Genomic DNA, 24,616 nt, shown 5'->3' with positions numbered 1-24,616 from the left:
GTATCGGTAGGTGGAGATGGAAATGGAAGAGAAGGAAGCTTTATGGCAGAAGTGAGAGAGCTGTCAGGTAGATGAAGACGAGTCACAGGTGGAATGCTGATTCGTGCAATATCGTGCAAGAAAGAATGAACGAGCAGAGGTAAAAAGACAAGTTCAGTGTAGAGGAGCAGCAGAACATGTGCTTCCAGACAAGATGGAGAAAGTCTGGCTCATGGAGACAGAGAGGTCAAGAAAAGGCACACACAAGCCCAGGGAGGGTGAGGTAAAGGGACCAATAGAGAGAGAACCTGAGACCAGGTAGCAGAGGTGATCCTAGAGGGCAGTCCTCAATTGGAGGTAAAGGTCATGCCCTAGCTTACCCATCAGGACAAAGATAGTAGCAATAATCAAGAAATGACAGTAGGTAAACAAAGGAATCAAGCTCAACTGAGAAGGGGAGGAAGCCTTTGCAGGGAATAGACCACTAGTAACAAACTTTATACAAACAAGCAGGGGTGGTTGCAGTACATGTGAGACTACAATACACACAATTCATTGCTCATATATCTTTGCAGTAAGTGACTGCAGCAGTAAAAATCCTTAGAAGTGAGAATAACAGTAAAGGCATTAAACACATTTTAGGACTACACTATAAAACTAGTATAAGGCTGCCGGTGGCAGAACACATACCCTTTATAGAACGGCACCTATTGCCAATTCCTGCACCCTAATTTTGCTGAAACCTGATGTAAATGCTGGAACCAATTTGGATGCGCTGACCCATTATTCAGTACCAACACAGACAACTTCGAACTGCCCCTGGCATGCCCATGCTTCTACCATGGCTCCCTTTGATTTGCACTATGGAATTCGGGCACCAAGCATTATAGAAGAGTGCACAGCCAGATGTGTACACAAATCCTAATTAGTGACAATTAGCATCAGTAATTGGTTGTTAGTGGCCAATTATTGCTTGGTAAAGGCTCGTTAGCCAATTAAGTTGTGAGCGCAAGTCAGGATTGTACCCAAATTTAGGCACCATATATAGAATCCGGGGGCTAGAGGGCACCTATGCAGAGCCTATTCTATAAATGAAAGTAGGCACCTGGTATACTTGCGCAGACATGCTTAGGTACGAGTACTTGCACCAGCTGGATTTTCGGCATGTTCACGCATTTGTGATATATTATTTATTTATTTATGAACACTTAATATGCTGCAAAACTAAGCAGTTTACATAACTGTAAAACATACAGAAAAAACGGAAGGAGAAATAAATGTGGAGGGAGACAATTTTCAATCAGGGGGTTGGGGAAAATGAAGAGTAAAAATATGGGTCTTGAGCAGCGGTGTACCTACTTTATATGGCACCCAGGGCAGCGCACACACCCCTCCTCCAAGTAAGGGGTGTGCGGAGCAGGCACATGACCTTTGTATCTGCCAGTTCCCCTGCCCCCTCTGAAGTCAGCTTCCTGTTCTGGGGCAGAGGACCAGCAGAACCGACAGCCGTGTGCCTGCTCCGCGCACCCCTTTGCTGCTGACACCTGGGGTAGACTGCCCCCACTGCCCCATTCTAGGTGTGCTAGAGAAATTGAGGGCTTGTTTGAAGGCAGAGTGGGAGAGTTGATTACTGATGTGCAAAGGTAGGTCATTCCAGAGTTTAGCCCCAACATAGCGGAAGGCTGCGTGGCGGGAAATAGAAAGGCAAAGCTGATTAGGAGAGGGTAGAACCAGGAGATTATTGTCAGCAGTGTGAAGGCAACGAAGGGGAGCATAAGGAATAAGGTGTTTGCTGAGATAGACTGGGACAGAAGGAGACGTGGAGGGGCATTTTTGATATGACATCTAAATCTGAGTTTGGACATTTTACACAAAACATCCACATTCCGAATAGGAAAGAAGGTCATTTTCAACAACAACAAAAAGTCTGTCTTTTCCTTTTGAAAATACTGTTTTGAAAAACGTTTTGTGATTTGGACGTTTTGTTTTTTGGTCCATTTTCAAACAAAAAAACGGCCAAATGCAAAACGCACAAAATTAAACCATTAGGATGTAGACTATAAGAAAACTTTCAGTCACAGGAAAGCATTCATAGAGCATAACAAAGTTCAACCTGCTGTAGAATCAGTCAGTTATTATATCTGAAAAATTATTTTGTAGGAAGAGTAATATTTCAAAATATCAAAACATTCAGAAAAATGAGAGACTAGTGCTTGTTCTGACTATGGTGCTAGCTACACAGGAGTAAAATTATTTACATGTCCTCACCGTAGTAAAAGATTCACAGGCAAGATATCCCTCATAGTTCACCACAGAATCCACACAGGTGTAAAACCATTTACATGTTCTGAGTGTGGTAAAAGCTTCAGAAAGAAGGCATTGCTTGCAGTGCACCAGAGAATCCACACAGAAGGGAAACCATATATATGTGCAGAGTGTGGTAGAAGCTTCCACTGGAAGGGAAACCTCACAGTGCATCAGAAAATGCACACAGAAGTGAAACCATTTACATCTATAAAGTTTAATAAAAGCTTTTGTCGAAAGGTAAACCTCACAATGCACCAGAGAATACGCACAGGAGTAAATCCATTTACATGTTCTGAGTGTGGTAAACACTTTGGTTGGAAAGAAAGCCTCACACAGCATCATAGAATTCACACAGGGATGAAACCATTTACATGCACTGAGGAGGTAAAAGCTTCAGCTGCATTGGGACAGGTAATTACGGAGTATGGAAAAATAGTACTCTGCTATTTAGATATATGTAATGAGACCTCCTTTTTATCTATAGATCTGAATTCAAAGCCCAAATCTACCTGATAAACATTAGACACAAGGCTCAGATGTTATAAAAAAATAGAAATGGCATCAGGTAGAATAATGGAAAAGTGACATCCCAGGAAAGCAATAGGCACCCTATGGGACACTGCAATGGACTTTGGAAAATGCTCCCAGGTACACCTCTCACCATTGCTCCCTTACCTTTATTTATTTATTTATTTATTTATTAAGATTTATTTACCACCTTTTAGAAGGAATTCACTCAAGGCGGTGCGCAGTAAGAATAGATCAAACATGAGCAATAGACAATTACAGTGGTAAAAATATTCAAAAACAATACAAAGTATGGCATGGCATACTACTTACAATATCAACACAATACGTAATAGAACATTATAATTGATAGTGTATGTAACATATAGATAGGTAAGAAAGTAAGGTGATTGATTTAAAGAAAGTAGCACATGAGATCAGAGAAATGATTAAATATTATCTCAGCTATGGTAGGAGAGGATATACATGTCCTGCTGCAGTATATGCAGCCCAAGTCACTTCTTGTGTGTGTGAGTGAGACTAACGAGTTAGTTACTTCTTCCATTAAAGGCCTGGTTGAAGAGCCAAGCTTTCACCTGCTTCCTGAAGTTGAGATAGTCTTGTGTTAAGCGGAGCTTTTCAGGCAGTGCATTCCAGAGTGTGGGGGCTACTCTGGAGAAGGCTCGCTTGCGGGTAATGGCTTTTGGAGAGGGTATGGTTAGTGAAAGTCCTTGGGAGGACCTTAGTGTCCTTGGTGGTGTGTGGAGGATCATCCTATTTTTCAGGTACTCAGGGCCATTTTCTTTCAGGGCCTTGAAGATCAGGCATAGAGGTTTAAATTTAGCCCTGTTTTGTACTGGTAGCCAATGAAGTTTTTGCAAAAATGGTGTGATATGGTCACGTCGCTTGCAACCTTCTATGAGTCTTGCTGCTGCATTCTGAATCAACTGGAGCTGGTGCAGGCCCTTTGTAGTTAGACCATTGTATAGTGCATTGTAGTAATCCAGTCTTGATGTTATCATGGCATGTCTGTTAAGCCACCCCCCCCCCCCTCAGAATCCAGTACCCCCAACTGTACACCACTACCATAGCCCTTACGGATGAAGGGGGCACCTATATGTGGGTACAGTGGGTTTCTGGTTGGTTCTGGAAGGTTCACAATTTCCTCCACAAATGTAACAGGTAGGGGGAGGTAGGAGCCTAGATCCACTTGTCTGCAGTGCACTGCACCCACCACTAGACTACTCCAGGGACCTGCATGCTATTCTGATGGACCTACCACTGGGGGAATAAGGGAGGTCATCCTGATTCCCTCCGGTGGTCATCTGGTTATTTAGGGCACCTTGTTGTGCCTTATTCATTATAAAAACAGGTCTAGCTCAAAACATCTAAGTTTTAGTCCTGGACAGTTTTGTTTTGTTCCATTATGGCTGAAAAATGTCTAAGTTTTAGGAATGCCCAAGTTCCACCCTGAACACGCCCCTGGCACTCCCCCTTGAGATTTGGACGCACTTCTGGTGGAATTTTGTGAGAAAAACATCCAAATGCAGACATGCCACTTTTTGGACGTTTTTCTCTTTCGAAAATGAGCCCACTAGTGTTGTAAACCATAAGAAGAATCTTAAGCGAGATTCGAGCAAACCGGTGAGCGTTGTGGAGCAATTTGACAGATGTGGATTGGACTAACTGAAGATGTTTAAGGGAAGATGCAGATATTCTGGGCATTTATATATTTATTTGCTATATAAATGTTCGCACTTGCTTTATAGGGGAAGGGAATGAGACTTGATATGCTGCTTTTCTGTGGGTTTTTGCAACTACATTCAAAGTAGTTAACATATTACATAGAGGTACTTATTTGGACCTGGGGTAATGGAGGGTTAAGTGACTAGCCCAGAGTCACAAGGAGCTGCAGTGGGAATTAAACCCAGTTCCCCAGGATCAAAGTCCGCTGCACTAACCACTAGGTTACTCCTCCACTTATAGAATTTCCTCCTTAGTTTTGACTTCTTTAATACCGCCATTTCTCATAGTAAATTGAAGAATTAATGCACAGACCATGTCAATGTTTTCTCAGGGTACTCACTGTAGGTTTCATTCTCTCTTTTCCAGGTTAATGGGATTGATATTAGCAACGTGCCTCACAACTATGCACGGTCTATTTTAAAGCAACCCTGCCAGGTCCTGAGGCTCACCGTACTGAGAGAGCAGAGGTATCGCTGCAGAAACAACCCATTCCCTCATGATTCTGAGCACGCCAGGGACAACAGCCTTCATGTCATTCTGAATAAAAGCAGTCGGGATGTGCAGCTGGGGATACGGCTTGCCTGCAAACCAGAGGAACCTGGCGTATTTGTCTTCAACATGCTGGAAGGTGGCATGGCAGCACAGGATGGACAACTGCAGGAGAACGATAGGGTGCTCGCTATTAATGGATATGACCTGCACTACGGTACCCCAGAGGATGCAGCCCAGCTTATACAGGTTTGTGATGAGCATCTGAAAGTTCTTTCTGCTTCTGTTCACCCAAGGAGATGGAAATATACATTTGGGTCAATATTCAGCCAGCAACAGTCAGTATTTGTTTAAAATGCTGACTGCCACTGGCTAAAATAGACCCAGCTAGTCAGTGAAAGGCCATATTCAGGTTCCATTTTAATAAACTGTAGCAAAAAGTGGCCTGCAGTAGGGTGGACCAGTGATGTAGCTACGTGGGGCCACGAGGGCGTGGGGCCCCATAGATTTGCATGTGCAGGACATCAAACTCAGAAACAGAACGAAGCCTTGCGCCGGAAGAAGAGAACCTTGGCTGGCGGGGGTTGGGGTCCCCCGCTAGCAAAGGTAGGCGACGGTGACGGCGGGTTGGCGGTGGGAGGGGGTCAAGAGGGTCGTCGGCAGGGAGGGGTCAAAGTTGGTGGTGGTGGTGGCGGCGGTCTTCAATGGCGAGGGGTCAGCGGCACCGGGGGGGCTAAAATGTGCCCCTCACCTCGGGCTCTGGACCCCCCCTCCCGCCGAAGTCTGGCTACACCCCTGGGGTGGACGCATAAAATTGGCGTGCGCTGGGTCATTTTTTTACCACAGCTAGGAAAAAAGGCTTATTTTTAATGGGGCAGTAAATGGCCGTGCAGTAAAATTAAAAGTAGCGTGCAGTAGATAGCTATCCGAGACCTTACCACCGCCCATTGACCTAGCAGTAAGGGCTCACGTACTACATGTGCGATAATCAGGCAGCACGTGCAAATGTGATCCTGTTGCTGATTACTGCTGTGAACACCCCCGCGGTAGAAAATAGAAAATAATTTTCTACTATGGGAAACGGTGCGTGCCAACTTCGGAATTACCGCCAGACACCCATGCTACCTGCGCAAACTACCTGTGCATTAGACTTAACATTGCTTAGTAAAAGGGCCCCTGAATATCCAGGCCTTTGGTGGTGCCACCGATATTACTACTACTACTACTAATCATTTCTGTAGCGCTACTAGACATACGCAGCGCTGTACACATTATATGCAGGTACTTTATCTGTCCCTAGGGGGCTCATATCTGCATAGTTAACCAGGCAAAGTTAGGGCTGCTATTTAAGCAACTCCTGGCTTCACCCAGACTCCATCTCAGGACTGCCCTAGCATTAATGGCGGAGTGCTGCAGTAGTCAGAGGGGGGGGGGGGGGGATGTTCAGAGGCATTGCCAAGATAAGCATCCCTGATTATCCCCTCCCAGCCCACTTAGTGTGATTTAAGTTGGCAGGAGCCTGTTCTTCCTCCTTAAATTATTTTGAATATTGGACCCATTCATTGCATACTGAACAATTAGTTAATATTTGATAGTTATGGCTGCAGGAAAGGGAATGCCCAGCACAAGGTACAGCTCAGACACTGGATTGGTCGAGTATTTGAAAAGTTCAATTGCAACTACAAAAATGCATTTGATGCTCTTTTCATAATGCTATTGACGTGCAATAAGATGATTAAACCTTCGAGTGGTCAACTGCATTACATACACAAGACCACATAGCTCTCCTAATACCTGGGGTGATCTTAGGGGGACGCAGTGACTGCAGTGCACTAGGGTCCAGGCCTGATTCACTGTGAAATTCAGATGGTTTGCCAGACAAATTGCCCTCCCTGACCTGAAAAGTTTTGTGCAACAAGTCACAATGCACACTAAATTTAAATTTACCAGGATTAAAAAAAAAGAAAAGAAAGAAAAGGCAGAGCTATGGATGTTCCCAGAGCACAGTGTCACTTTGCTCAGCACTGATCAGCAGCTCTGGCCGGATAAAGATAGCCAGATAGCTCTGAGAACCAAATAGCAGGTTTAAAGTTAGCCAAAAAAAACCCACCTACAGTTAAATTTATTTGGCTATATTGGCTGCATATCCAGATATTATTTAATATTTTTGGAGTCCCATTCGACCAGATATTGCTGAGTTTGGAATTCTTGGTAATATTTATACAATTGAAGTCCAATTCATTGTATTTCTGGATCAGAATCAAGGATCTGTTGTGCCTAATTTTAAAATCTTTTTAGAATTACTTGGTAGAAAACTCCAGGAAATCCCAGTTGTCAAGGAAACCCAGTTATTATGAGATCAGGTGCTTAGAAATCTCAGGGATCTGATGAACCAGGGCTTTCAATGGAGAAACAAATTTTAGGAACGGTTAAAGTATCATTTCAGCATGTGATTATTGTGCCAATTGCGACATGATCTTGTAAACTAGATATTGTAACACTTTGTGTTGTGGGTTGTCAAGCTGGCAACTAAAATGATTACAATCATTGCAAAACATAGTACATTTAGTGCTGAGAAAAAATAGTAGGTCTTGCAACACTTTTGTTATTCTCTGTTCATTGGTTACCAGTGGATTCTTGTTTTCTGTGTGTGGTTTTTAGAGCCCTTAAGGGTTCTTTTTACTATGCAGCAGTAAGTTTCTACTCTTACCATGCTTTGATAGCAAGTATTAAGACAAGGTAACTATGTGATAACTTGTCAGGGGCATGCCCAGCATCTCCTCTGCAGTTACCACACTGAAAAGTCCTTTGCTGCACATTAAGGGGTCCTTTTACAAAGGCGTGCTGAAAAATGGCTTGCGGTAGTGTAGACACGTGTTTTGGGCGCGCACAGGATTATTTTTTAGCGCACCTAAAAAATGCCTTTTTTTGCCGAAAACGGATGTACGGCAAAATGAAAATTACCACGCATCCATTTTGGGTCTAAGACCTTACTACAAGCCATTGACCTAGTGGTAAGGTTTCACGCAGTAACCGGGAGGTAATGGTCTACGCGCGTACGCTGCTGCATGCCAGAAAATAAAAAATATTTTTCAGATGCGCTTAGCGGACGGGCGCCAAAATTGAAATTACTTCAAGGGCCATGCAGTAACCAGCCGAAAGCACGGGGTATAAATGTAACAAAAATTTAAAAAAAATAACCATCAGATTTACTATTTATAAATACAGTTTAGAAAAATCATTAATTAGGTTGAGACCTTGGAGCATTTAACATCTTTTTTTTTTCCTGTGCCTACATCAAAAGAAAAAGATGGCATGTGGGAATTTGCTCCTTTTGCTTTGTGAAATGCAGTGGTATATTATAAAAATGCACTTGCCTTTTTTTTATTACTACTATTTCACAGAGAAGTTATTGAATAATGAAGGAAGGGTTTCCTTCGTACAGAACTGTCCAGAATCAGTCTAAATGTGCCAATATTGTCCAGTTTAGCATACTATTAGCTGCCAAGGTCATACAACATTAAGTATGTTCAGTAGAAAATAAATCTGTTGGCTCAGGCTGCTTGCTATGTGCATATTTAATCACTGTTTCCTTGTTGTTACCAATTTATCCAGTCTTTACATGCACATGTTTTGCTTTTTAAACCCAAAGGTTTCCTATGATAGCATTGTGCTTATTTGAATTAGTTTTTCTGTACAGGTTTTCAATACAGGGCTAGGTGGAGGCAGGGGTGGGGCTAGGTGGAGGCAGGGGGACCCACTGAACTGGTCTGCACAGGGCCCCACAACTGCTGAGACCAACCCTGTTGTTGGTATTCTAAAAGTTGTGTATTCAAACTCCAAAACCCACAACTTCTAGGAGGCGGGGACCTAGGAGGGGCACAGGTGGGTCGTGGGCATGACAGGCAGTTACATGCACAGGTTATAAAATACTAGAATTTACATGCATAACTGCCTACAGCAGCCTTTAAGCTGGCATAAGTGCTTTAACATAAAGTTAGGTGCGTAAATGCAGAGTTAGGCTAGTTTTGGATAATGGCAGTTGTATGCGCAATTGCTATTATGAAATTTGCACTAAGGGGTTCCATTTACAAAGGTGCAGCAGCGTTTTTTTGCACGCTCTAAAAATAAGTGTGCGTCAAATGCTAGAGATGCCCATATATTCCTATGGGTGTCTCATTCTACCGTGCCTTTCCAAGAGACCCCCTTAATGCACAGGATCTCGCTGCCTAAAGTTCAGTGACCTTTTGAGAATTTACAGCACATATCTGATTAAGATACCCTATCCTATTCTATTCCGCATCTTCTATACTACTTTTAACAGAATTTCAAAGCGGTTCACAAGATTAATATCTCATTAAGATATAATATATAATAATTAATAATATTCCATACACAAAATATTGCAAAGAGAATAGATAAGATTTTAGAATTTTTCGAAAGAGACTATAGTCGGGTATCAATCGCAAGAACACAGGTATATTCCAAATTCTTGAACTCTGGAATACAAAAGAACGCTCCCAAACAGCTTTCAACCTCATCTTCTTCACAGATGGAATATCCAGAGTCAGATTCTTAGAACTTCTCAAAATAGTCTCTTGATCCTGGAAATGATATTAAATGACCTACCATAACAGAGTTCATATCATAAATGCACTTATAAATGTGACATAAGATCTTAAATTGAACACAAGATTCCAATCTCAACCAATGTAAATCACATAATAAAGGACTAACTTCACTACATTTTCACAAACCAAAAATCAATCGGACTTCTGTATTTTGAAGAAGCTGAAGCCGAGATAACTGCTTTTTGTTTACATCGCAATATAAAGAATTACTGTAATCGATTAATGAAAATAATGCAGTTTGTGCAATTATTTGAAATCCTGTAGAACTTAAAGAAGTCCTAATTGAAACAGGGGAACAAGCAAGAGAATTATAAGAGAAAATAACAAGGAATTAATCAAACAGTCATTCAGCAGAAACATAAAAGAATGGAAAACCACTTTGCTTGTTTGGATAGCAGCAGGATTTTATCAGTTTATGAGAAATGACCCTTATGTATAGACCAGGACAAATGGGATGTGAACAGTTTGTCTACATGTCAGCCTAAATAAAAATAAATTTAGGAGACAATTTTGTGGTCTAAAGAACTATTTTAAAGCAGCAACACTAGCCAAGATATTAACTTGCTTCTTTCTTGGTTCTGTTACTTCATGTTTTGACCTTATACATAAGTATTTCTTGCCCCTAGTATGTGTTTTTTCTTATAATTTATCATTTTTAAATAAAATCTATACACCTTTATTTATAATCATGCCTTTGTTTTTAGAAGTCTCTACCTCCTGTGTCCCTTTTCAGTTGCTTATGCTACGCTGATGGTTTAAATGCTTTGTTTGAAGTCTGCATGGGCTTCTGACCAGGGTCAGCACAGCAGACCCATCATTTATTCATTTATTTATTTAGATTTTGCTCGCACCTTTTTCAGTAGTAGCTCAAGGTGAGTTACATTCAGGTACACTGGATATTTACTTTGATTTACATTAGTGAGCATGAGCATGACTAATTAGGAAGAGTCCTCCAAAAAATACATTAAATACTAATATCACCTCAGCAATGAAAAGCAATGAGGGAATTCAAGATGACTGTAGCTTGAGAGTGGCATCTAAAAGGAATGGTGTGTTAGACAATATTTTTTCCTATGAACCATCTTTCTTACCATTTGCAATCTTTTTAAAAGAAAAGGCAAGACCTTGGTTTATGTCTAAGAACTCCAGGCCTTGACATCTGGCACAAAGGTCCACTCTATTTTATCTGCCATCAGAGTAAGGCTGAGGTACCTTTGGAGGTCCTGTTGCTGGTAGATCAGTCTCTCTCTCTCTCTCTCTCTCTCTGAATCCCAGGTAGTGTTCTTCTCTAGCCATCCTTTCAGTGAAACGTCTGGCAGTGGATTTCAAAAGAACATGGTGTCATGGCCATGCCACAACTCTCCTTCAGGCAATGGGAGGAGGCATTGAGGAAGGCTCGTGACCCTTTTGGTGATTTCAGGGTGCCTCGGGGATGTCACTGACCCCTCCTATGCTGTCTGGCATGCACAGGAGGGCCACACTGCTCCTGCTTTGGGCCACTGGTGTTCAGGCTATTAGGTATGTGCATGCGCATCTGGGATGAACATTTAAAGGGTCAGCAGCAGCAGCCGCATGGAAGTGCCTAGGAGGAGATCACTTCTGGACCAGCAGTATCTCATGGCAGGGGGCGGACTGACCATTTGGGCAACTGGGCAGTGCCCGAGGACCCAGAGGCTCTAGGGGGCCCTGAAGCTTTGCCCGGATGCCCGCCACACACTACAGCCCTCCCCAGTCTTACCTTTAAAGTTGCGCCACTGGTGATCTAGTGGCCTTTGCGAGGGGGGGGGAACATGTTCTTTCCTGCCCATTGTGCTGCCGCTATTCCCACTGCCTGGCACCACGTACTTTAAAAATCACGGCCAAGACTCCCTGTGGCCAACATTTTGAAAATACGGCTGCGCCGGCAGGTGGGGGAATAGCGGCAGAGTAGCAGGAAGAAAGAAATGCTCCTCCTCCCGCAGAGACCACCAGACCACCAGGGCCCCTCAGGTAGGACCAGGGCAGTGGGGCGTCAGCTGCGGCGGTAGGGGAGGCAGCAGTACGGTGGTAGGTGGGGTGTCAGGCAAGGGACCCAGACCACCCTCAGTCTGCCCCTGTTTCTTGGAGTCTCTATTGACTATTCAGTGCCTTCTCCTGTCATGTGTTGCTTCAGCCTCACCCTCTTCTCCAGCTTCAGTACCTTCAGCCTCCACCTTGGTCCCGTTCAATGTCTTCAGTTCCTGCCTTGTTCCAGTCTGTGGTTCTATTCCTGCTCCAGCTTTTGCATTCCAGGAGTTCCTATCTTCCAACTGCTCCAGTGCCTCTCTCAGTTGACCTTGTGCCTAGCCAGTTTTGACTCTCCTGTCGCCAGCCAGGGCCTGGCCAGCCTTCGGGTAGGTCAGGCAGTATCAATCTGGCTGCAGCCTAAGGGCTTACCTCCTACTGGTCATATGTCTAGTGACAGAAGTGACATATGGAGAATGTAGAGATTGGAATTGATACGTCCGACTAGCGTTGGACTCATTTCTGGTGATATTTTAGAAAAGGATCTGCCAGCATAGAGCCTCTTCTAAAATACCTGCAGGAGTGCACGTGTATTGAGCTACACATGCACAGGAGCAGCCATTTTATAAATATACATGTGGGGAAAATGTACAGCATGAATCTAGCAGCTTCCACATGACAGTGTTGGCACTTATAGTGCGATTTTGCCACTTCCGCATGCAGTTGCCTCATTTTAAAAGTCTACATGTGTAAGTGCCACCAATTAAATAGAGAGCTGCAAGTTTAATTTGTTTTCATTTTGGAGGAAGAAATAAACTACATAGGATTAAGGAGAATGACTTGCTTAATCCCTCATGTAAAGTCCTGGCCAAAATAAGCACTTTTTTAAGTGAGAGGGCTACACTGCTGTTCTCCTTTGTTTTTTAATAAGATCTGAATGCAGTTCTAAGTCTTTATTTTATGAATTCTAATACCCCTTTTGGTGAACAGGAAATTTGGATCTACCCTGATGTTACTAAAATTACGCAAGAATGAAGAAAAGTCTTTTTACTTATGAGACAGGAGACTATAAATCTTGGTGCTTATTTTTTATTGGTGTATCCCTGTAAATGCCTGGTTAGGTATGGAGGGGTCCAAGTATATTGCCCAAGAACAATTAAAGCAGTAGAAAAGAAAAGCAGACCCATGTGGTAAAATAAAAAAAAATGTATTCAATGAGAATACATAAAATCACATAGAAGGGCATAATCGAACTGGGCGCCCATCTTTAAGGGCGCCCATCTCTAAGGATGTCCCAGCGAAGGGCGGGCATCCCGTATTATTGAAACAAGATGGGTGTCCATCTTTTGTTTCGATAATACGATCAGGAACGCCCAAATCTCAACATTTAGGTCGACCTAAATGTTGAGATCGCCGACCTTAGAGATGGGCGACCTCGGTTTTCGACGATAATGGAAACCGAGGACGCCCATCTCAAAAATGACCAAATCCAAGCCATTTGGTCGTGGGAGGAGCCAGCATTCATAGTGCACTGGTCCCCCTCACATGCCAGGACACCAACCGGGCACCCTAGGGGGCACTGCAGTGGACTTCAAAAATTGCTACCAGGTGCATAGCTCCCTTACCTTGTGTGCTGAGCTCCCCCCCCCCCCCCCCAAAAACCAACTCCCCATAACTGTACACCACTACCATAGCCCTTAGGGATGAAGGGGGTATCTAGATGTGGGTACAGTGGGTTTGTGGTGGGTTTTGGAGGGCTCACATTTACCACCATACCACCACAAGTGTAACGGGGGGGGGGGGGATGGGCCTGGGTCCGCCTACCTGAAGTACACTGTACCCACTACAACTGCTCCAGGTACCTGTATACTGCTGCGATGGACCTGAGTATGGCATTTGAAGCTGGCATAGAAGCTGGCAGAAAAAAGTTTTTAAAGTTGTTTTTTTGAGGGTGGGAGGGGGTTAGTGACCACTGGGGGAGTCAGAGGAGGTGATCCCCGATTCCATCCGGTGGTCATCTGGTCAGTTCGGGCACCTTTTTGAGGCTTAGTCGTGAAAACAAATGGACCGAGTAAAGTCGGCCAAGTGTTCGTCAGGGACGCCCTTCTTTTTTCCATTATCAGCCAAGGACGCCCATCTCTTAACTACATCCCCATCCCACCTTCGGTACGCTGCCAGCACGCCCCTGGGACCTTTGGTCGTCCCCACGACGGAAAGCAGTTAAGTATGCCCAAAATCGGCTTTCGATTATGCCGATTTGGGCGACCTTGGGAGAAGGATGTCCATCTCCCGATTTGTGTCGGAAGATGGGCGCCCTTCTCTTTCGAAAATAAGCAGGATAGTAATATATGTAACGTGGAGGGGCATAATCGAACATGAACGCCCATCTCCATGGGCATCTCTGTCCGAGAACGGGTATGTGAAAAGGCGGGACAGACCAAATTTTCGAAAAAAATGGGCGCCCATCTTTTTTTCGATAATACGGTTTGTGCCAGGCAAATGCATCAGATATGTGCGGATTTGAGCTGGGCGGTTTCGTTTTTCAGTGATAATGGAAACCGAAGGCGCCCAGCTCAAAAATGAACAAATCCAAGGCATTGGGTCGTGGGAGGGGCCAGGATTCGTAGTGCACTGGTCCCCCTCACATGCCAGGACACCAACCGGGCACCCTAGGGGGCACTTGGAATAAGTAAAAAAAAAAGTTAAATACCTCCCAAGTCCATTGCTCCCTTCCCTTGGGTGCTGAGCCCCCCAAATCCCCCCTAAAACCCACTGCCCACAACTGTACACCATTACCATAGCCCTTATGGCTGAAGGGGGGCACCTGGATGTGGGTACAGTGGGTTTTGGGGGGTTTTGGAGGGCTCAACATTAACCACCACAAGTGTAACAGGTAGGGGGGGGTGGGCCTGGGTCCACCTGCCTGAAGTCCACTGCACCCACTAACAACTGCTCCAGGGACCTGCATACTGCTGTCATGGAGCTGGGTATGGCATTTGAGGCTGGCATACAGGCTGGAAAAAAAAGTTATTAAAGTTTTTTTTTTTTTTGTGGGAAGGGGTTAGTGACCACTGGGGGAATTAGGGGTGGTCATCCCCGATTCCCTCTGGTGGTCATCTGGTCATTTAGGGCAATTTTTTTGGATTTGTTCGTGGAAAAAAGGGTCCAAAAAAAGTGACCTAAATTCTCGCTAAAAACGGCCATTTTTTTCGATTATCGGCCAAAGGCCCCCATCTCTGCTCGGCCGATAAACATGCCCGTCCCGCCTTCACCACGCCTCCGACACGCCCCCATCAACTTTGTTCGTTCCCGCGACAGAGTGCAGTTGCAGGCGCCTAAAATTGGCTTTCGATTATACCAATTTGGGCGCCTTTGCAAGATGGGCACCCATCTCCCAATTTGGGTCGAAATCTGGGCGTCCATCACTTTCGAAAATGAGGCTGATAGTAATATAGTAACATAGTAAATGACGGCAGATAAAAACCTGTACGGTCCATCCAGTCTGCTCAACAAGATAAACTCATTTTACATGGTATGTGATACTTTATAAGTATATCCGAGTTTGATTTGTCCTTGCCTTTCTCAGAGCACAGACCATAGAAGTCTGCCCAGTACTGTTTTTGTACTAAGTTCTGAAGCTAACATCGAAGCCCCTTAAAATTTACACTCCAGCCCATCCCTATCTATTCAGTCAAGATCAGACCATAGAAGTCTGCCCAGCTCCCATTTTGTTTCCAATTACCAGCGTCGCCACCCAATCTCCGCTAAGATTCCACGGAACCATTCCTTCTAAACAGGATTCCTTTGTGTTTATCCCACGCATGTTTGAATTCCATTACCGTTTCCATCTCGACCACTTCCCGCGGGAGGGCATTCCACATATCCACCACCCTCTCCGTGAAAAAAGACTTCCCGACATTAGTCCTGAGTCTGCTCCCCTTCATCCTCAGTTCATGTCCTCTAGTTCTACTGCCTTCCTGTCTCCAGAAAAGGTTCGTTTGCGGATTAATACCTTTCAAATATTTGAATGTCTGTATCATATCACCCCTGTTTCTCCTTTCCTCCAAGGTATATATGTTCAGGTCAGCAAGTCTCTCCTCGGACGGTTTGCAACGCAATTCCCATACCATTTTCGTAGCTTTTCTTTGCACCGCTTCCAGTCTTTTTACATCTTTAGCAAGATACGGCCTCCAAAACTGAACACAATACTCCAAGTGGAGCTTCACCAACGACTTGAAGAGGGGCATCAACACCTCCTTTCTTCTGCTGGTTATGCCCCTCTCTACGCAGCCTAGCATCCTTCTGGCCATGGCCGTCGCCTTGTCGCATTGTTTCTTCACCTTCAGATCCTCTGACACCAACACCCCAAGGTCTCTCTCCTGAGTCAAGCTTGCTAATATCTCCCCTCCTATCCGGTATCTCTCTTTTGGGTTTCCGCACCCCAAGTGCATCACTTCTTGGCATTAAATTTTAACTTTAATCCACTCAAGCTTAAAGAAATAAATGAAACTCTAACCACAGCTTCACACCCACCGTGTAACTTGAAAACTGCTTATTACTGCTGTCACTACCAAGCCTCACACTATGCATTAAATGGTGGAGAAAAAAAGCCTCAGTAACACCACCTAGCCAGCCCGATACTTCAGACTAAAAGGCGTTAACCTGGTGTACCATCATCTGGCTTAAAAAAAATTCCACTCAGTGCATCTAAAATGGATATAGAATACCTCTCTCACCTTTATTGCTAGGGTGACAAGCGTAGCCAGACTTCAGCGGGAGGGGGGTCCAGAGCCCGAGGTGAGGGGGCACATTTTAGTCCCCCCCCCCAGCTCCGCCGACCCCCCCCACCACCACCACCATTGCCGACCCCGCTGCCGCCACCACCAACAACTTTGCCCCCCCCCCTGCCGACGACCCTCTCGACCCCCCTCCAGCCGCCAACCCGCCGTCACCTACCTTTGCTGGTGGGGAACCCCAACCCCCGCCAGCCGAGGTCCTCTTCTTCCCGCAAAAGGCTTCCTTCTGTTTCTGACATCCTGCACGTACAACATGCAGGACATCAGACTCACAGAACGAAGCCTTGCCCCACTTAGCCCCATGTAGCTACGCCACTGCTTGGGAGTGACAGCGGTAATAAACAGTTTTCGAGTTACACAGTGGGTGTGAAGCTGTGGTTGGAGTTTCATTAAATTTTAACTGCCAGGCCCTCGACCATTCTTCTAACGTTCGGAGATCCTTTCTCATCGTTTCTACTCCCTCCAGGGTTTCCACTCTATTGGTTATTTTCGTGTCATCCTCAAAAAGACACACCTTTCCCTCCAACCCTTCAGCAATATCTCCCACAAATCAGCATACAGCTTTTCTCTAACCCCTCAACATAGCCATGTTTCACCCTCTCAGGGGCTGTGTCAGGGGCTTAATATGAAACCAGCAAGAACAGTCCAATGTTTTCCCTGTCTGGTTAGTGAAGTGCAGTACAAAGAATATTTCACAAAAAGTGAGCTAGCTATTCCAAGCAGCTGTGGCTTGAAAGACTGGAAAGAAAGATTGATCATATTTGTCCAATTCTGGCTTAATTGCACTGGCTAGCCATTTCAGCAAGAATTACTTTCAAGTTGTTATGCCTTGTTTACAAGGCCTTTTGTATGAGCTCGCCCAAATATCTCCCAGATGAGCTATATAAACAAGTGTCTTATCATTTGTTGTGCTCATCTGTTAAACTCTTTACCAGCAGAAATCAGTCCAACCGATATTCAAAATGATTTAATCAGCTGGAAATAAACACGACCACTTAAATCACTTGTTCTAGGCTATCTGGTCATTTTCAGTGCACTTTGGTTATCTTTGCTGAAAATTACCAGTTAACATCAAATTCAAAAGTGACTAATTTGTGGGTATTCCAGAGGTGGAGTCAGGTTAAAGGCCGATACCAGCCCCTCACCACATAAATAAACTGCTTAAATCGGGCCACATAAACAACAGTCCTGTCTTTAAGCAGTTTGGCTTATGTGGTCAAAGGATATTCAATGCCAAAGCCTAGATAGGGCCCAGCATTCAATCTCCAGGAATAACGCCGACAGCAGGCAGCAAAATGCTCACCGTCACCGGCTGAATATCGGGGAGAGTAGTATTAGCAGTTATGTTGGCTTTTTACAAACACTTTAGGCAGCTTTTAAAATATTAAGGTAGGTTTTTTTTTTTTGTAACATTTTATAGATGTTTTGTAATATTTGCAATATTTTTATTATACTAATTGTTTTGTTGTTGAATGTTTTTTTTCTGTAAACCACACGAAGACCTTGTAGTGTTAAGTGGTATATCAAATCAATAAATCCAATCAATTCATGTGTAAACCCATCTGTAAAATTTGCACTATGAAAGTTATGTGCATATTCACAGAATAGCGCATACTTAGAGTTATGGCATTTACTTGCATATATGCAGGTATTTTAGTAATTTATGAACATAACAGATGCATTAATATTACCACCTTGTCATAGATTTACCCCAACAGTTAGGCACTAAATACACATGTAAATGACCAGAATACCAGCATATACATGAATATGAAAGACTTGAAAAAGGCTTGAAGCGGTGCAAAGAAAAGCTACAAAAATGGTATGGGATTTGCATTACAAGACATACGAGGAGAGACTTGCTGACCTGAACATGTATACCCTAGAGGAAAGGAGAAACAGGGGTGATGTGATACAGACATTCAAATATTTAAAAGGTATTAATCCGCAAACAAACCTTTTCCGGGGACAGGAAGGCAGTAGAACTAGAGGACATCAATGGACATGAATTGAGGTTGAAGGGGACCAGACTCAGGAAAAATGTCAGGAAGTATTTTTACACGGAGAGGGTGGTGGATACTTGGAATGCCCTCCTGTGGGAGGTGGTGGAGATGAAAACTGTAATGGAATTCAAAAATGCGTGGGATAAACTCTAAGGAATCCTGTTCAGAAGGAATGGATCCACAGAAGCTTAGCAGAGATTGGCTGGCAACACTGGCAATTGGGAAAGCTGGCTCCTCCTGCATCCCAATGGCTTGATTTTGTGCATTTTTTTTTTTTTTTTAAACGGTCCAAAAAGATAGACGTACTAAGCACAACAACATCTAGGAAATGGTCATTTTCAAAGAAAAAAGGTAGTTTTTCTAGTTTGAAAATAGTCATTTTCAGTACTTGATTTTTGGACCTCACTGATCAGGAATGCATTACTAGGTACTGCTTTGACAGGGCTGCTATACAGCACCTCTCTGACCAGCTACAACTCCTCCTCCTTCTTCTCCTGCTCCTCAAAGTATCTGATATTATCCCATGAGAGGCTGGCTCAGACTGTGATTTGAGGGATAAGACCACACTGCCTCCCAAGCAGCTTCACCCACAGCTCAGCCCTTGCAGCGGCACTCTATGGCTAGGGACCACAAACCTTGGCTCTGTCTTCTGAGCCGGGTAGAAATATATCCCAAATCCAGCCTCCAGATGTCACCATTGAGCAAAGACTGGGAGTACCTTTCTGCCTCTGCAGGATGCTCTCTGGGAGCAGAAGCTGGGCCCAGGATTCAAACCTTTGGGCACCGCTGAGCCGACAGGATTTCTTTAGAGACAGAACTTTGTCATTGGCCATTTTCATTTGATTCACAAATTCAGCCAGTTGCTGTGTTATCCAATGGATTGCAGCACTTCATATCCTCAAGATATGAGGATGTGATATCACTATTGGTCATTATATCTTATCTGTTTTATTTTGTGTTATATAAATCATTCTACTGACCTATTTGCCTAATTTCTTACACAGTAATATGTCAAATTAGACCAAACCCTTACTCTATTTATGATTATACCTTTTGCAATATAATGTAAGCCACATTGAGCCTGCAAATAGGTAGGAAAATGTGGGGTTCAAATGCAGCAAATAAATAAATAAATAAGCACACAGTAAGAAGACAATTGGTTATTTTGCTCTTTTGAAATTAGGGATATAACATAATTTTCCTTGGTGTCTTTCCTGAACTGTGTCTTTTTTTTTTTTTTTTTGCATATGAAATTGTGATTTAGGAATAGAAGATCCATGGCCAGTGCTCAAACCAAGTACCAGAAATATTATTGGGTCAATGGGGGTTTTAAATGCCAGCTGTGCTGTTTTAAAATATCCATATATTCAATGCCATTATACAAATAATCAGCGACACTACCAATGGACCGGATTCTGTATATGACGTCTAAACTGTAGGCGAGTCGGAATAATACGTGTAGCGCTATTCTATAAACCGCATATACAGTAAGACATGGTTTAGAGAATAGTCCATAGGCCAGGGAAACCCACAAATGTTTTATTTATTTATTTGTTGCATTTGTATCCCACATTATCCCACCTATTTGCAGGCTCAATGTGGCTTACAATATTCCGCATGGCAATCGCCATAACAGAGTAGAGATACGATACTAATTAGTTAAGAACATGAGTAACATAGTGGGAAAAAAAGAATTAGGTATAAAAGATTATATACGGAGTAACAGTTGAAGCATTAATGTACTAAAGTTCAAATAATGGTTCGTTGTGGTATGCTCTGTTGAAGAGGTAGGGTCTTCAGTGATTTCCGAAAGTTGATTAGGTCGCTCATTATTTTCAAATCAAGTAGTAATGCATATGTTTAGGCATGGCCATTTATGCCACTGAAAACCTGGTGTAAATACCCTTGCTTAAATGTACATTCGTTCCATCGATTCTATAACAACGCACGTAAATTTGATTGATGCCCCTGACTATTATTTTACTGTTCTCCCCAGTTATCAGTAACTAGGTCTCTGCAGAAAAATGGGACCTGTAGTAAAATAGCACTTAAGACAGTGGTAAAATAACACATCTTAACGGTAGCCCATGATGATAACTATGCCCCTAACATGCACTTGCATTTTGTGTAGGTAGATTTTCTTTGGAAAATAATGGATATAGACTTGAAAATATCATCTGTCCGGCTGAAATTCAGCGCTATTTAACCAGCCAGGAATGGATCCTGGCCCGTTAAATAGCACTTAGGGGCCCTTTTATTAAGGCGCGTAGGGGCCTACATGCGTCCAACGTGCATCAATTTGGAACTACCACCTGGCTACTGCGTTCCCCGGGCAGTAATTCCATTTTTCACGCACATCCGAAAATATTTTTTATTTTCTACCGCGTAATGCTAACCGAATGGTAATTGGCAGTGTACGCATGCTGATGATTACCACTCAGTTAATGTGTGATAACTTACCACTAAGTCAATGGGTGGCGGTAAGGTCTCAGGCCCAAAATGGACGCGTGCAAATTTTAATGTTGCCACACGTCCATTTTCGGCCAAAAAAAGGCCTTTTCTGCAGACGCGCTGAAAAATGGACCTGCGCGTGTCCAATACATGTACCTACGACAGCACAGGCCAGTTTTCGGCATAGCTTAGTCAAAGGACCCCTTAACCAGCTAAGCAATAGAATTCACCACAAGATAGCCAGTTATCTCTACTGAGTATTAGCGCTTAGTTTAGAGCGACTCACTGGCTATATTGCGCAATACAACTGGCTAGCTGTGAATATTCAACGCATTGCCAGCTAAGTTTAGCAGCTAAATTGAACCACCTAAATAGCAGCCCTATTTTTGGTCGCTATAAACTTAACCAGCCAGCACTGAATATTAACTTGGCTGATTAAGTTTAAACCAGCCGGGAAAAAAATGGATATTCAACGTTGGTCACTGGAAACAGCCAAGCAGTGAATATCCAGGCTCAGCGCTGATCGCGGGACTTAGCCGGCCTGCCTCCTGCAGACTGAATATCGGCCAGTGTGTGTCTTATTTTTAATCGCATTCAAGTCACGACCACGGAAACACCTCTCCAAAATATAGATAAGAAACCACGTTAGCCATAATGAGGGAGGGTAATTTTCCGACAGTTGGATTATATGCTAGATGCTATGACTTTGAAATATATCTCCCAGTGGCTTCCATGAGTTCATAGCCAATTTAAAAGGCTCTGCTTAACACAAGACTATCTCTACTTCGGAAGCAGGTGAAAGCTTGGCTTTTCAACCAGGCCTTTTGTGGTGGAAGAAGTAACTAACTTGTTAGTCTCACTCACACACACAAGGAGTGACTTGGGCTGCACATACTGCAGCAGGATATGTCTATCCACTCCTACCCTAGCTGAGATAATATTTAACCATCTCTCTGACCTCATGTGCAACTTTCTTTAAATTAGTCACCTTACTTTCTAACTCTTTTTACTCTCTTACCTATCTATATGTTACATCTTTGCTTTACCCTTCTCTATCAGTTAAAATGTTCTATTACATATTGTGTTGACATTGTAAGTAGTATACTATCAGGCTTATTTTCGAAAGTGATCGCCGGCCATCTTCCGACATAAATCAGGAGATGGCCAGCAATTTCACAAAAGCGGCGAAATCGGTATAATCGAAAGCCGTGTTTTGACACCATCGCCGCGCCGGCGAAAGTGCAAGGGGACGTGTTGGCGGCGAAGCAAAGGCGGGACATGGGCGGGCATCGGCATGGCTACAAGATGGCCGGCTTTCGTGGATAATGGAAAAAAAGCGGCGTTAAGCAGTATTTCGCCGGCTTTACTTGGTCCTTTAATTTTCAAGACCTAGCCTCAAAAAGGTGCCCCAATTGACCAGATGACCACTGGAGGGAATGGGGGATGACCTCCCCATACTCCCCCAGTGGTCACCAACCCCCTCCCACACTAAAAAAAATAAAAATAAAACACTTTTTTGCCAGCCTGTATGCCAGCCTCAAATGTCATACCCAGCTCCCTGACAACAGTATGCAGGTCCCTGGAGCAGTTTTTAATGGGTGCAGTGCACTTCAGGCAGGCAGACCCAGGTCCACCCCCCCCCCCCCCTACCTGTTACACTTGTGGTGCTAAGTGTTGAGCCCTACAAACCCCCCCAAAACCCACTGTACCCACATGGCTGGCATTTTTTTCCCATTATCGCTGAAAAACAAAACTGGCGATCTCAAACCCAGTGAATTCTGGCATTTGGCCGGCCTAAACCGTATTATCGAAAAAAAAGATGGCTGGCCATCTTTTTCCAAAATACGGTTCTGACCAGCTGTTGCGCCGCCTCCAAAATAGATTGCCGGCGATCTATTTCACCGGTGACGTTCGATTATGCCCCTCTATGCCATACTTTGTATTGTTATTTGAATATTTTTACTGCTGTAATTGCCTATTTCTCATGTTTGTTCTATACTTACTGTACACCACCTTGAGTGAATTCCTTCAAAAAGGTGTCAAATAAATCCAAATAAATAAAAGGAATGAATCTACAAGCTGAATAAAGCGGGTCCTCTGACATTTTTTTCTAAACAAAATGGGGAGCTCTGATCTATGGGACATTTAAGTTAGTGTAATAGTTTTGAAATTTTTATATCAGACTTTTGCTTTCTGCTCCAATGACCCACATGATTAGCCTGGAAATGGCTACTAATCCATATTTGTTTGATATAATTAGCCAAATTATCATGATAAAAAAGTAATATTATGGAAGAAAAGACATAGAAGCATTTGGGAGCTAGGAGCTATATTTCATAAACTCCTGGAGCTGGGAAAGTTGGGTTTGTAGCTGTACAACAGCTGGACTGATTTCTGTGTCTCATCATGCAGGCCAGTGAGGAGAGGGTTCACTTTATTGTGTCACGGCAGACCAGACATCAGACCCCTGATATCTTGCAGGAGGCTGAGCGGAATAACAACGGCAGCCCTCCACCATGCCCCAATGAAAGAAACAGTTCTAACAAGGTGAGGCCTGCGTTCTGTTCCTTCTCTGAGAAGGGGTGGGAAATTGCTCAGCAGCACACTGTGGAGTTGAACTAACAGTTTAATGACTCTAAAGTATTATCTCTGACTTGCATCACCAGAAAACACCTATCTCCCATTTTATCATAAATATCAACGTCTACGATTGTTCAGTTTATATGTTGGTTAAGTGCTGGTGCCTGAACTGGAAAAACTATAAAGTTTTGTGTGGATAAGCTTAGTGTGCTGGTTGCATGTGTATATGTACTGCACACAAACCTATCATTTAGTCTGGACCAGCAACATGTAATATGTTCTATACAAAAACAGAAAGAGGTTTATCTGCGCTTACTCTGTCTGGCACAGAGCAAGAAAAGTGAGATTTATGCTGACTGGCTGAAGAAATTCTAGGCATCTGGTTCATACTATGAAGGTTACCCGCTCTCATTATTCATTCATCTTCAATTAGCCCAACAGCTTCCATTCTGCAAAATTTGATAGTGAGTACACAGAAAATTAACTCTCAGTGGGCTAGAATCAAATATCCTCCAGAGCTGGCTCAAATATTTTTGAACAGAACCGTGAAACAAAATGCTGTGAATTAAATATCTCTAGATATTTAGCAATCTCTGCTACTCAGGAGTTTTGCAGAATTGATACCTGACTGCTTACACAAATAATGTTTTTTTTTGCACATGAATAGCATTTAGTTGTAGTAGGTAAGTGACTTACTAAATTGGTAACACTACTACTACTACTAATCATTTTTATAGCACTACTAGACGTACGCAGCGCTGTACACTTGGACATGAAAAGAAAGTCACTGCTCGACAGAGCTTACAATCTAATTAGGACAGACAAACAGGACAAACAAGAGATAAGGGAATATTAAAGTGAGAATGATAAAATAAGGGTTCTGAACAAGTGAATAAGGGTTAGGAGTTAAAAGCAGCATCAAAAAGGTGGGCTTTTAGCTTAGATTTGAAGATGGCCAAAGATGGAGCTTGACGTACCTGCTCAGGAAGTCTATTCCAGGCATATGGTGCAGCAAGATAAAAGGAACGGAGTCTGGAGTTAGCAGTGGAATAGAAGGGTGCAGATAAGAGAGATTTACCCAGTGAACGGAGTTCCCGGGAAGGAATGTAAGGAGAGATGAGAGTGGAGAGGTACTGAGGAGCTG

At 43.4% G+C, this 24,616-nt stretch overlaps 1 protein-coding gene across 2 annotated transcripts in view; it reads left to right on the top strand.

Annotated features, from left to right (window-relative positions):
- Positions 1 to 24,616, top strand: part of LNX1 (ligand of numb-protein X 1) — a 254,678-nt gene that overhangs the window by 176,892 nt on the left and 53,170 nt on the right. Inside the window, exons 6-7 of one of the 2 annotated variants that reach the window (XM_030191388.1) lie at positions 4,906 to 5,277; positions 23,305 to 23,439. In XM_030191388.1, the coding sequence (XP_030047248.1) occupies positions 4,906 to 5,277; positions 23,305 to 23,439 (507 nt within the window). The remainder of the gene's footprint in view (positions 1 to 4,905; positions 5,278 to 23,304; positions 23,440 to 24,616) is intronic. The other variant, XM_030191389.1, reaches the window with a different exon arrangement.

This window comes from Microcaecilia unicolor, chromosome 2 (genome assembly GCF_901765095.1).
Source record: "Microcaecilia unicolor chromosome 2, aMicUni1.1, whole genome shotgun sequence".
NCBI classification, from domain to species: Eukaryota; Metazoa; Chordata; class Amphibia; order Gymnophiona; family Siphonopidae; genus Microcaecilia; species Microcaecilia unicolor.
This window is presented reverse-complemented; position numbering and strand designations above follow the sequence as displayed.